Source organism: Thamnophis sirtalis, unplaced genomic scaffold (assembly GCF_051295495.1).
Source record: "Thamnophis sirtalis isolate CommonGarterSnake01/CBP01778 unplaced genomic scaffold, rThaSir2_p1.2 scaffold_1, whole genome shotgun sequence".
Lineage (NCBI taxonomy): Eukaryota > Metazoa > Chordata > Lepidosauria > Squamata > Natricidae > Thamnophis > Thamnophis sirtalis.
Window position 1 is genome coordinate 36,629,012 of NW_028261381.1, and position 14,414 is coordinate 36,643,425.

General features: G+C 37.6%; 1 protein-coding gene across 4 annotated transcripts in view; it reads right to left on the reverse strand.

Annotated features, from left to right (window-relative positions):
- ACVR2A (activin A receptor type 2A) overlaps positions 1-14,414 on the reverse strand; it is a 64,171-nt gene that overhangs the window by 17,781 nt on the left and 31,976 nt on the right. For 2 of the 4 annotated variants that reach the window (XM_087710702.1, XM_087710696.1), the window contains exons 2-5: positions 10,788-10,995; positions 9,698-9,807; positions 6,802-6,956; positions 6,324-6,371 (exon numbers count right to left, since the gene is read on the reverse strand). In XM_087710702.1, coding sequence (XP_087566828.1) covers positions 6,324-6,371; positions 6,802-6,956; positions 9,698-9,807; positions 10,788-10,995 — 521 coding nt within the window. The remainder of the gene's footprint in view (positions 1-6,323; positions 6,372-6,801; positions 6,957-9,697; positions 9,808-10,787; positions 10,996-14,414) is intronic. The other 2 variants (XM_087710710.1, XM_087710717.1) reach the window with 1 other exon arrangement.

Genomic DNA, 14,414 nt, shown 5'->3' on the forward strand with positions numbered 1-14,414 from the left:
CTGGTGAACTGGTTTTAATAATTTGAAGAGGAATTTTGATCCCCTTTCAAAGGAGTTTCATAGCCTGATTGTACAGTAAAACAAAAGATAGTGCTTAGCAGCCCAGCATGTTAGATCTCTTTCAAAGTGAAAATAAATTATTTCCAGTGCTTATCAACTTCTTGATGTCAGGAACATAAATTACAAAAATTCAGTGGAGTAAATGATTTGCATTTGTATGAATATGGCTAATAAAATATGGCATTCCAAATATAAGTGTAATATTAAATAGAAGCTGAATAACTGTGCCAACTGCTCCAAATACAAAAGGATGATAAAGAAGTATTGAATTCATCAAATCTGGCAATAAAAAAATTGTTAATAACTGTAATAATTAGACTTTTAATTTGGAAGACACTGTTTTTCAATGAATATCTTGCAAACTTCAGTGTAATGGTACCTTTTTCTGAGGAGCCAACCAGATATTGCTATGCAATCCATTGGTTTTAAAGTCTATATATTCTTTCTAAATATTAGTAATATATTAACCAATGCTAATTGTTTGTGAAATACAATGATCACAACCAAATTAATTCAAATAAACCAAATAAATATGTTGAATTAAGATTGACAATAAATTTGTAATAAAACTACCATATTTTTTGGAGTATAAGATGCACCAGAGTATAAGACGCACCAAGGTTTTGAAGAGGCAATTTTTTAAAAAAAGTAGGTAGGTAGAGGGATAGACAGGGAGAGAAAGAGAGAGAAATACAGTAGGTATGTAGAGAGAAAGTAGTTAGGTAGGTGGCCCAGCAGGAGCCATTGGAGCTGCAAACAGACTCTGCCAGCGAGGGGCCTTATGAGTCGGCTCTATAAGAGGTGGAGGACCCTGGACAGGGTTCCGACTCCGAGCAGGGCACAGAGAGGCTGGTTGACCACCAGGAATCTCCTGAGGCATGGAGCAGTGGTGAGAGCCGAAGAGAGTGTGCTCCTGATGTCATGCCTTGGAGTAGTGATGAGGAGACAAGGGAGGTGGTCCTGGATGCCCGGCAACACTGGACAGATCGACGTAGAGCAGCTACACAGTTACAAAAGATAATTGGACCCAGGTGATTGTAATTAGGCTCCTCTCAAGATTGTATTTAAAGAGAGACTGGGAGGAGCCTGGTTTTGCAGGATTCAACGTCATTCCTAACGCTGGAGAAGCTGTTATCTGTCGAAGTCTGAGTTGCTGCCAAGGTTCTTATCTGTTTGTTAGGCTTGGCTTTCAGCCACCGAAGTTTTGGTTTCTTGCTAATAAAATGCTGTGAAATTCCAGTTAAGCTTGTGTCAGCATTCGTTACTGGACGAAGAAGGGGGTCAGAACAGGTAGGTAGGTAGATAAAGGTAGAGAGAGAGACAGACACAGACAGAGAAGGTAGGTAGAGAGAGAGAGAGAGAGAGAGAAATAGAAAGAGATAGAGAGAAATACAGTAGATAGGTAGGGAGAGAGTGAGTAGTTAGGTAGATAAAGGGAGAGAGAGAGAGAAATAGAGAGAAATACAATAGGTAGGTAGGGAGAGAGAGAGTGTGTGTAGATGGATAGGTAGAGGGTTAGAGAGAGAGAGAGAGAGAGAGAGAGAGAAAGAGAGAGAGAGAGAGAGAGAAATACAGTAGATAGTAGGGAGAAAGAGAGAGTAGTTAGGTAGGGAGGTAGATAAAGAGAGAGAGGGAGAGAGAGAGAGAGAGAGAGAGAGAGAGAGAGACAGACAGACAGACAGACAGTAAGTAGGTTAGGGAGAGAGTGTGTGTAGTTAGGTAGGTAGGTAGGTAGGTAGGTAAAGGGATAGAGTGAGAGTGAGGGAGGGGGAGAGGGGGAGAGAGAGAGACAGAGAGATAGAGAGACAGAGAAGGTAGTATTTCTGCTGGCCCAGCACTTGATCAATGTAATTTTCATCTATCTGTTAAAGAGCTTTCCAAAAGGAAGTTTTTACACTCTGCAAACCTCCCAAAAACGGCCCGTTTTTCACAAAAATGGGCCCTTTTCTTCAAAAAAAGGCATAAATATTCTTTGGGGGGGGGGCTTGCAGAGTGCTCCTGGGGGGGTGGACCAAAAACGAGCAAAAAACAGCCCATTTTTCATGAAAACGGGCCCGTTTTTTGGCAAAACAATTGCATGCATAGCTTATAGAGTGCTGCTGGGGGCTGGGGCAAAAATGGCCAATTTCTTGCTTATTTCTGCCCTCCCCAGCTCCCAAGAGTTCTCTGAAAGCCTCCATAAGGGTATGTGCAGCCATTTTGTTGAAGGGGCGGGGCTTCGGGAGACAAAAATGCTGTATTTGATGTATAAGACGCACCCAGATTTTCAGCCTCTTTTTTGAGGAAAAAAGGTGTGTTTTATAATCCGAAAAATATGGCATATAGTCTATAAAAATAATTCCTAAAGCAACACTTCTACCATGAAAACGTTTTTCTTATGTGGAGTTCTTTGCATAAAAGAATTCACAGCACTGGCAATAATGTATTTGTGGTAAGCTGCTTGCAGGAGAGATGGCAATTCATTTAATAAGCTTGAGAGCAGGATGATGAGAGAAGAGTTAATGCCATAATTTGGGAAAATGAGAAACTGGAATATCTGACAGCATAATATGAGAAAATTGTAAGAAGGTTTCACAGAAATAGTATTTCTAACAAATTCATATTGCAACATACTTTAACAATAAATGAAAATTGTGTTTTTAAATTAATAAGACAAAAATGGCAACTTAAAATATTGTTGGGCAAGTGGAAGGAATTGGGATTTTAGAAGGAGATTTAAATAAACTGAAAATGTCTTACTCCTCAGCTGAATTTCAGATAGGACTGATTGCAAATAGAACGTGTAGAATAAAATTATAAAATTTATCATTTTAGTAGATAAAACCATGGCTGGATCAGAATATGGAGCACGTCTAAGGTGTTTTTCCTTTTTCATATAGCAAATGAGTTGTTTGGTACACAGTATTATTCTCTTTCTTTGATCAAAGCAATGCAACTCACAACTTCTCTGCTACAGAAATAATAGGAAGGGTGTCCTTTCCAAATCATTGCAACAGAAATACCTTGTGACATGAAGATGCATCTTACCTAAGACTAAATAAACCAAGTTAATTTTACCATTATCATTTTAATTATAACCATGAACCATTTAATTTGTTTCCAGAAATACAAACTAGGAAACAAGCTTAGTCACATTTAAAAATACACTAAGGATATCGGTCTCAGAAATAAACCCTAGTTGTTAAAAACCTAGGATTTTTAACTTTTTTATTCACTGAGTAGTAATTGACAAAGATAAAAACCTGCATTTATATACATGGGACAGAAGATGGGCAATGGCTCCTATGCTTGAACTCATTATTCCTCTTCTGTCAGGTACAAGAAACGCCTAGTGTTCTACAGTTGTTTAAATGAAAAGTTGAAGTAAATTTTAACTGACAAGTTTTATTTTTCAAATTACACCCTCAGAAACTGATTCATAGAAAACAGCTTAATAAGGTGTGTGGATGTATGTGTATATCTATAATCACATAATATAGCAAAGAGATATTTCTGCTGAGTTTAACTAGTAAAAATGGTAACTGATCAGCTAATTTTTACTTACTTCATAAAAGAAAAAGGAACCAGAAAATGATGAAACCTTCTTACAATTTTTGTGCGCATAAGGAACCAATTTAAATTAGAGCTGCTCACTAAAACATTTGGATGAAAATTATATAAGCAATTTCTCTATTATTTTTTGAACGGGTACAGCCTTGGGTCATAGTATAGTCACTGTATGACTCAAAATTAATTCATTTCGCAGCATTTAGTACTGACAACTATTTAATTACTTCCATGGATATAAAGATAACTTCAAAGATTCTGCATTATGTTCCACAACAAGGTAGATGTTACTATTATGGATATAGATAGGATTATTTTGGTAAAAAGCTGTAATGGTTGGCCTGCCTTATCTCCCTTCATTTTTAGAAAATATTTTAATATTGAATAAACTGATCTCCCAAAGTAGGTGGCAGGATCTTTTGATCTTGGTTGATCTTGAAAAACTCAGGAAGTTCAGACATGGTTAATACTTGGGAAATCAGAAGGAAATTTCAGGGCTGACATAGAGGGGAAAGTGTGTGTGTGTGGGGGGGAGAAACAGAATAAGCCAATGGCAAAGCATTTCTATAATGTTGTCAAGAATATAATGTAAGTATGTCCACGAAATCAACAGGCATTAATCTCCACTCACGAGACTTCATTTCATTACTGATATGTCAATTGCTTTTTCTTTTTTAAATTCTATTATTCTTTTATTACAAGTTACTTTGGATTTCATTTCTAGAGATGATACAAACTTATATTTATAAATAATTCAAATTATTCTAAATAAATCAGCTTTTTCAACTTTATAAAAGTGAGCCCTTTAAGGGAATTTTTTCAGCTACAGGTTGCTTATAGTATGAAGAAATGTCCTTGTAATCAAACTTATGTATCACTGACTGTATGTACTGCAAATATGTTGATAATCTTATTTATACTCTATATCAGCAATGGCGAACCTTTTTTGGCTCGCGTGCCATTAGTAGGGGGAGCGCAGGGGGGTCGTGTACGGGCATGCCGCACCCATAATGCAATGCGCGACCCCCCCAGTGCACATGCGCGCATTCCAGGCCTGACCCCATTTTTTGCATGCTTTTTTCGCCCTCCCCAGGCTCCAGAGGCTTTATAGGAGCCTGGGGAGGGCGAAAACAGCCTCCCCTGCCCCCCCCAGAGGCTTCAGGGACCTTCAGAAGACTTCCCTGAAGCCTCTGGAGCAGTCAAAACGATCCTCTGAGCAAACCGGAAGTGAGGGGGGGGGACGGGCTGTTTTCACCCTCCCCAGGCTCCTATAAAGCCTCTGGAGCGTGGGGAGGGCAAAAAATGGCTTTAAAAAGGGTAAACTCAGCTGGCCAATATAATTTAGTTATGTTAAAAGATGTAACAAAACATTTCTAGTTTCCAAAGATACTTTCTGTATTTTAAATATACCTTTATCAAAAAAAAAAAAAAATCAAGCAGAGAAAGGGAAACAAAAAGAAAAAAAAATACAAGGCAATGGGTCAAAATAAATATATAATATTTCCACTGAGCAAAAACACTCTGATTTGTGTAAAATAAAAGTTTTAACAATACTGTCTCCTTCCTTGCCAGAAATTTCTTTCTTGTGAAAGAAAGAAAATTTAAGATAGCTACAGTATAAATCTATATTTTATTTAATTTAACTCTATAAACTTTATTCATGTACTGAAGTACATAAGACTATTTAAAATAAATTATAAAATATAAAACAACTTCTTTTATAATTATTTAAAAATCCAATCTAGTACAAAATAAGATGGTGCAAATTCAAATTATTGTATTGACATTTTTACCACATAAAAGTAACTTATTTTGATCTCACTTCAGTACAAGTAATTCATATTTTAACAACCTAGTGCTTTTCCTCAACTGATTTTCTAGGTCTGCGATGGCGAACCTATGGCACGCGGAGCCATTTGTCCAGGCACACAAGGTGTTGCCGTGTCAGCCATTTTTCATTCTCTGGAGCGTGAAAAACTGGCCCTATGGGCAAACCAGAAATTCAGGAACATACTTCCGGTTTGTTCATAGGGCCGGTTTTACTGCTCCAGAGCCTTTAAGAGGCTTCTCTGAAGGCTCCGGAGGGCAAAAAACGACCCTACAAGCAAACCGAAAGTCACTTCCAGGTTGCTCGTAGGGTCAGTTTTAGCCCTCCAAAGCATTCAGGAGCCTTCTGGAGGCTTCCCTGAAGGCTCTGGAGGGCAAAAAATGACCCTACGAGCAAACTGGAAGTCACTTCCGGTTTGCTCGTAGGGTCGCTTTTTTGTGCTGGGGTTGTGCGCTTAGCATTATGGGTGTGGCACACCCCCTGTGCTCCCCCCGCTTTTGGCACGAGAGCCACAAAAGGTTCACCAACTCTGTTCTAGGCTTTCACTTTACATTTTTAAAACAAGGCAGCATCACATTTTGTATGAGAATGTTTAGGTAGTGTGCACGTACATTTCTGTAAGTTATGGATATTCATAAAATTTGTCTTAAAAATAATTTTGAAATATAGCCAAGTTCAACAAGGACTGTCATTCCTAGATTTTCTAAACAATAGGATTTAGTGCAGAAAGCCAACAAACTACAATGGAAGCTGGCAATATTATTCCAATGCCAATTATCCTTGCAAACAATCATTCATAGTGCAAATGTCCATTCAAAAACAGCCTTCAAACATACAGCTCTACATGCAAAATAGTTCCTTCCAATAGCAAGGTACGGTACTGACTTACATAAATACCAATGCATGGGCAGCAACAGGCATGAAGGCTTTTTTCCTCCTAACATAATTTTAATGGTGATAGGGATGAATTGCTTTCATTATGAACAAAACTAGAATACAACTAAATATTCAAAAATTGTTATTATCAAAATATTTTCCCAATAATGAGAAAAACAAGTGTTTTCCTAAATTTAATATGTATACTTTACATCCTGTTACCATAGATGAGTAATTTTAAAACATATCATGTACAAATCATAAAGTTCAAAATATTTACTTTAAGCTGTGGCTTTTGCAAAATGTCTGATGTAGGTTGCTGACAATCTTTTTATGAATTGTGGAAAAGAGAAACGGTTTTCAAAAAATATTCAAACGGTCAAATAGCAACTGTAAAAGTAACAAGTCTATATCGACTTGAGAAAGCTTAGAAAAAGATGGGATGTAAATCTGACAAAGAAACTACTTCTATTCAAAATAATTGCACTTACTTGGGTTGGTACAAGCACTGGAGGATATGCTAATTTGTGGTGTCTGTACATCCAGAACGAAAAGAGTACAATCACTGCTATTCCCATTATAGGTCCAAGAGAGTAAAGCAAGGTACTAAACAGGGGTGGTTTAGTTGTCACAGGATTGGAAGTAGCTGCAGAGGAAATAAGTTTTCTTATAATTCAATATTAACACAGAAAAGATAAGCAATTCTTAAAAATGGAGGACATTTAAGCTATCTATACATTAAACTTAAAGTTATTAAAGTCATCTATGATACATCTGAAGCTTAAGATCATTCTATTTTGCCTATTCTTGTAGGAGATGAGCAGACTGAGCTGGAAGGCAGAATTAACTGTATCATCAGTTTGGAATCATTGCGCAGCCACAAGAAACCCAAATGAATTCCATCGATCCTTATCTAGCACCAAATTAGCTTTGACTGTAAGTTGACTAGATTCTTGTGTATAGGTAGCAATAATTATCTTATTTATCAGTGCTTTGAATTCGGTGAATGTTTTCAGTTCTTTGCACCTGATAATTGTAGACATTATAATTTATTAATAGTTGTTCTTGGATACAACTATCAGGCAAGGGTTCCCAATCCCCAGGCTGCGGCCCACTACTGGTCCTTTGGCCTATTTGAAATTGGGCCATACAAGTGACTGGCTAGAGCACGAAGGCAGCTCAACTTGTCTGAGCAGCGCGCCAGTGCGCCACACATGCAAGGGCGCCCATGTGTGCTGGTCTGCCATTTGCGTGGCCCAATTTCAAATAGGCAAGTTGAATTTGAATTGAATTGAATTTATTTCATTTATATGCCGCCCTTTTCCCCGAAGGGAACTCAGGGCGGCTCACAATCCAAGTCAAGGGAAGGGATACAAATAAGAATAAAAAGTCGAACAAAACAATACACAATTTAAAAAGCACACAACCACCACACCATTCGAGGGAGGGGGCAAAGGCTCTTTAGCCCCAGGCCTGTCGGAATAGCCAGATTTTAAGGGCTTTGCGGAAGGCCTGGAGGGTGGTGAGGGTTCGAATCTCCATGGGGAGCTCGTTCCAGAGGGTCGGAGCTGCCACAGAGAAGGCTCTCCTCTGGGTGGTCGCCAGTCGGCATTGGCTCCTTCCTTGCCAGAAGTTAAGGGCTTTGCGGAAGGCCTGGAGGGTGGTGAGGGTTCGAATCTCCACGGGGAGCTCGTTCCAGAGGGTCGGAGCTGCCACAGAGAAGGCTCTCCTCTGGGTGGTCGCCAGTCGGCATTGGCCGGCGGATGGAATTCGGAGGAGGCCTAATCTGTGGGATCTAATCGGTCTATTGGAGGTAATTGGCAGCAGGCGGTCTCTCAAGTACCCAGGTCCAATACCATGAAGGGCTTTATAAGTGACGACTAGCGCCTTGAAGCGTATCCGAAGACCGATAGGCAGCCAGTGCAGCTCACGGAGGAGGAGGAGTAGTTGTAGTTGAGTTTATTTATAGGCCGCCCTTTTCCCTGAGGGGACTCAGGGCGGCTAACAACTTGTATAGGAGGGGGAAAACATACAATAACATATAGACACAATGTATAATTAAAATCGAACAACATTCATTCAACATTCGGGTGGGGGCGGATTATACTCTTTACCCCCAGGCCTGACGGGATAGCCAGATCTTGAGGGCTGTGCGGAAGGTCTGAAGGGTGGTGAGGGTACGAATCTCCACGGGGAGATCGTTCCAGAGGGTCGGAGCTGCTACTGAAAAGGCTACTGAAAGGATAGGTGTTACGTGGGTGAACCGAGGTGCACCCACGATCGCTTGCGCGGCTGCATTCTGGACAAGCTGAAGTCTCCGAATGCTTATCAAGGGCTGCCCTGTTCCCTTCCCAGCCAGGCCACCAAGCCACAAAGGTTGGGGGACCGCTGATATAGATTATTGTTGGGATACATAAGGTCAAAATTCAGCAACGCTTTTTCCAACCTAATCCAACTTTAGATGGTCCTTGTATTACAACCATTCATTTAATGACACTTGTGATGGAATGTGCATCTGGAGAAACAATGGAGGGGAATCTTGGTAGCCTAGAGGTTTCATAGCAATACATTCTGGAGGCGGCCAAATTTAGAGACTGCAAATTCCCCAAATAGATGGGGGTGGATAGTTGGTAGTAACTTTTAGAGTAGCCATACCTTAGAACCTCTTAAGATATATCTATTAGATAAGCATAGCTTTAGTTTCTGTCCATTAGATGTAAGCAAATAAAAGATTAGACTTGATTGGATTTCATTGTGTGGTCTTTGGGCTTGGGCCTGACAGATTCAAAATTATGATAAACTCAGAAAAAAATGACTTATCACCCATCCTTAAAGATCACCACACCACCTCTGCAGTTATATGGTCGCTATTTTGGTGCTTGGCAACCAGCTCAAATTTAAGATGCTTTCAAGCATCTTGCAGTCATATGATCATGACCTCTGGTTTCCAACAAAGTCAATTGTGAAAGACAGATTCACTTAACAACTGTGTGATTTGCTTAACAAATATATGATTTGTTTAACAAACATGTGATTTGTTTAATGACAGTGGTGACTCCCTTAACAATTGTGGTAAAAATAGTTGTGAAGTTGGTTCAGTCCAGTCATGTGATGCCTTGATTTATGATCAGACTTACTTTCAATGGAAATTCTGATACCAAGTGTGGTTGTAAGTCAAGGACTACCTGTATTGTTTAGTATTGTATCTTATCAAGCTGCTGTGTCCAGGTCCCTTCCTATGTTTCCTCATGTACAATTATTGTCATCCAATGAGGATAACAGAAAAATATATGTTATCTATAAGCAATATTCAATATTTAATATATGTTTAAAATTCTAAACAAATTTCTCTACAGGACTCTTTTTAGGAAGAGTTATATCACATACGTTGTGTGACCTCCATCTCTGGAAAGTAGAAAAAATGTTCATTGCACATGTTGCCCTCACAGCAGCAGAAAAACACTTCAGGGCTATCTTTCTTTTCTATACAGTCAGTTCTGAAAGAGATTAAAATCAGTTAAATATTAAAATGGTACAATTATATTTTAAAAATCCAGCAAAAATTGCTAGGAGTAAATTAATATAGAATCTAAAAGGCTGGCCTTCTGGAATCTACATTTGAATATCTGAGTAATTATAATTTTGTGCAAAAGTACATCAAAATTTCATTTGGCTTCCATAATGAAAGGGAATAATAGAAAAGGTACTACATAAAAAGCAGCACAAATCACATTGTATCAAAAGAATGATACCAGCAGACTGCATATTGCTTCTTATAAAGTGGTTGCTAATCATGCTAATCTGAAGCATCTCTTAAAATAACAGTACAAATCTTCTACACATCTAACATGTGAGCTTCTTGCTTTCCACTTTGAGAAAAGACCTGCAAGAAATTAGTAGAAAAAAATATAGAAATGACTGGAGCTTCAGCTCACTCCCAATTTAAATTATGACTCCAAATAGCATTTCAGCCTAAATTTAATACTATACTGCATTATCTGCAACCAAAGCAGTTCATGCGATTAGATCAGTTATGCAGGGACCATCTCACCAGTCAGATCTGTGGATCTGAACAATTTTCTCCACACCAGATTAACTCAGCACTAGTTTGTTCCGATTTGATTACCAAATCAAAAGCAGATTTGGAAAAATGGACCTTTACCCTATTTTTACTTATTATGGAAAAAAACAAACAACCTCCAATGTGGTTTTGGCTATTATTTATCAACAAAGTCTCACAAAATGTACATAAAACTAACTAGATAATTTCTACACAGAAGAATGAACAAACAAATCTGGCATTAAAATAGAAATAGCTGAAAAGTAATGTGGCAATACCTCCAACAATGAAGGATCATTATATCACCTACCTTAAGGAATTTGTTTGGAATTTTACCTTGTATAAATTTTGCGTAATAGCCTATGCTTATACAACTCATCAAAAAGAAAATATATGAAAATAGTCGTGTTTGCTTGCCTGTCATAACAATTAATATCATCCAACCAGCAACCCTTTTTCACAATTTCAATAGATCCAGAGATATTCTTCCATGTTGCAAAGCAGTGTCTTCTTTTATCTTTGTCACCATAGCACAGTTCAATGCCACTACGATTTGTCTTATCATTTTCCCAATTAGCATTGTAGAAGATGCATTCCTGTGTTTCTGATCTGCCTAGTATGGCACCTGTAAGGAATTGATTTTTAAGAATTAAATTCTAGGTAACCTTGGAAAAAGAATTAAATACTAAGAACAAAGCTGTATTTAAAATGTCTTGCAATCTTTATTACATAAATATTATGTCTGCGTTTCAGTCTGGTATACATTCCTTATTTTTTCTTAAGCCAGAATAATAGTTGTTTTCATTTACTATTTTTAATTTAGTAATGCAATTTTTTTGGATGTCAAAACTCATTTTTTCTGATATTCACAGCAAAGGTATCAGTAATAATTTCCCTCTTAAGAAACAAGAAAAGTACAATTCTATCTCTAAAAGTACTTGTCATTTGCCAATCTAGTGAAATCTCTTTGCTATAAAGGATGTTATTTCATTTTGGTGGAAGAATATGATTTTATTCAGAAATATTACCTCCTAGTTTTCCTGTAAGATATTGAGGAATTCTAATAACTCCTCATGCCATGTAAAAGAGAAAACAAACACACACTATATTTCTTGTCCTCTGAAATTCTAGCATAAAATCAATGAACATCTATAAATGCAGGCATAAGCTTAAAATAGTTGGCAGCTCTTTAAAACTGAATCTAAACTATGACATTATGTCCAATAATCTGTATTAAATCTTTCTATGTTTCTATCTTCTATCTGTCTTTACATTTTTCATTAAAGCATGTTTGCCTATGGCTATGTTAGGATCAAAACATGTTTCAGATACGCCATTTAAGCTTCTAGCCATCAATTTTCTTTCATTTCAGGCAGGCAGGAGGGTGAAACAGCCAATCTCTCTTACAACTTTTACATATGTAGGGACAATATCTTATAAATACAGACTGTCAAGTTATCTGAATTCATATTTTCATTTGAAAGTCATTTAAGCATGTTTCACTAACTTCATACTTCTAACATAAAATGTCATTAGCACACTGTATTTCATACCCATACAGAATTACTGCAGGCATATTGTGATTCTGCTAGAGAAAGGAAGAGAAGGAATAGATAAGATGAAGAACCAAAAACAAGACACAAATTAAGCAGGTGCAAGTGATTTATTTTCTATTTAATAAAACCTACAAAATGTAGTAGATCTGCTGCAAATGGGAATAATGAAATTTTATTGGTAAAACTTAATTAAGTGATACAATCTATATTTAAATTACTAGCAAAGGTTCTAATTTCAATCCTAAATGTGTTTTTAAAAAATTATTACAATCCTTATATTTGAAGACTCAAATACTTAATTTTTTTTTTGCAATTAAGGAAAAGTACTTTATAAAGTGAATTTCTGAAAACTTGCACCGATTTCAGTGGCACTTAGTCATAGCAAGAGTCATTTCCACATTTTGGTTTGGTATGAACTTTTAAACAGCTGACAGTGTCTCCAGAATTTTTTTAAAATTTTAATATAAACCAAAAGTAAACCAAAAGTGGAAAAATGGACTAACATGGGCTGAATATTTGTATTATTCATTGGATTTTGAGGTACTCAACTACATATGGCTTAACAATTTTTAAATACATGTTTTTTTTAAAAAGGAACATGACTACCCAGTCAAAAACATAAAAATAAAACAAACCAAAACTGTATGACTTGTAAACACACGTGTAAGTTTATGAAAATATACATGTCCTTCTCTCTTTTTCCAACATGAAGAGCAAATGAAACATGGAAATGTAGTACAATTAATTATCAATTAAACACAATTACAATTAATTACTAATTAAAAAAGAACAAAAGAAAGAAATAAAAATTTATGCTAGTGACAGGATTTCTCAAGTGTTAGTCATACATTAACTTGTAGTAATCGGCATATGTGAGACTGATTGGGGTAGATTATAGGGATGATACTGAAATATAATTTTATCATATTTTATTTATGTATATATGATATTGTATTTATTCCAATATGATTTTAAACTCTATTTTATTTCATTTTAAATTGTTTTTATCAGATTTTAGTAATAATTTGTGTCTGGAACTCTGCAGTTTGATATGGCCCAAGGGCTAATAAATAAAGTAAACTATCTTGTAATGCAGGGATGGCGAATCTTTTTGTTGTTAGGTGCCAAAAATGCGGGAGGGGCGCATGCATACTGGCACCCATAATACAAAGTGCAGCCCTCACAACCCCTCCACGCTTCCCCTCCCCACGTGCACCACAGTGCTCGCCTCCAAGCTGAGCTTGGTATTTCTTCTAGGGGTGAGTCTGAGGCCATTTTCACCCTCCCAAAGCTCCAGGAAAGCCTCTGGAGCCGGGGGGAGGGCAAAAAACGGGCCCAACGAAAGTTCAGAAACGATTCGTTTCCAGCTTCCGGAGGGACAGGGGAGGCCATTTTCGCCCTCCAGAGACTCTAGGAAAGCCTCCGGAGCCTGGAAAGGGCAAAAAAGGGAAACCAGATTTATTTAACAACCATGTTACTAACTTAACAACTGCAGTGATTCACTTCACAAGTGTGGCAAGAAAGGTCATAAAGAAAGGGACAAAATTCACTCAACAAGCATCTCACTTAACAACAAAAATGTTGGGCTCAATTGTGGTCATAAGTCAAGGACTACCTGTATTCTCTGTATCTAATAGAAACTGCCACATTCTGTTTAGGTGCAATTTCCAAGTCATCATTTAGGACACCTTCATTTAGTATACCTTACAGAAATATATAAAGCAAGTTTCCACAACATGAACTACTGTAGCTAGATTATCCTTTAGTAATAACCACCCTGAAATTCAACTCCTTATTATCCTGTTAAAGGTAGTCCTTGACCTATGACCAAAATTCAGACAGGAAAATTCATTAAGTGAGGTGAGTGTTCAGTAAGGCATCACATGACTTTAACAAATTATATGAACTTTCTGCCATAATCTTTAAATGAATCACCATGGTCATTAAGTGAGACATCATGTAATCACAATTTGTGACCTTTCCTGCTGGTTTCACCATATTGACTTTATGTTGGAAGCTGGCTGGGAAGGTTGCAAATTGTCATCACAGGACTGCAAGATGGCTGCAGCAGTTCTAAATATGAGCTGTTGTTAAATGCCCAAATCATGACCAGGTGACCACAGGTATTAGCCTGTTTTGCTGCTTGCTTTTCGGAAAGGGCATGGTATTTGGGTGAGGGAAACAATCTGTGCAGGAGGACTGTTAATTGGGAGTTGTTCTCTCCATCCGTTTGCACATGTGGAAGAAGGGGAGTTTCCCGCCGAGGCCAACTGTCCAGCATTCCATCCTGATGATGATTTTTGAAGATGTCTCCCACCTGACAGTTGAGTGGTATATGATTGGACTATGGACTGGGGTACCAAGGGGAGGGGAATGAATCATGTAATGATATCTATTGCTTTCGCGCTTTTTTTGCTCAGATCCAGCTTTGCTTTGCTTCTCATCGTTTATGATCAGTAAAAGTACACTTAATTCTGAAACATGGAGT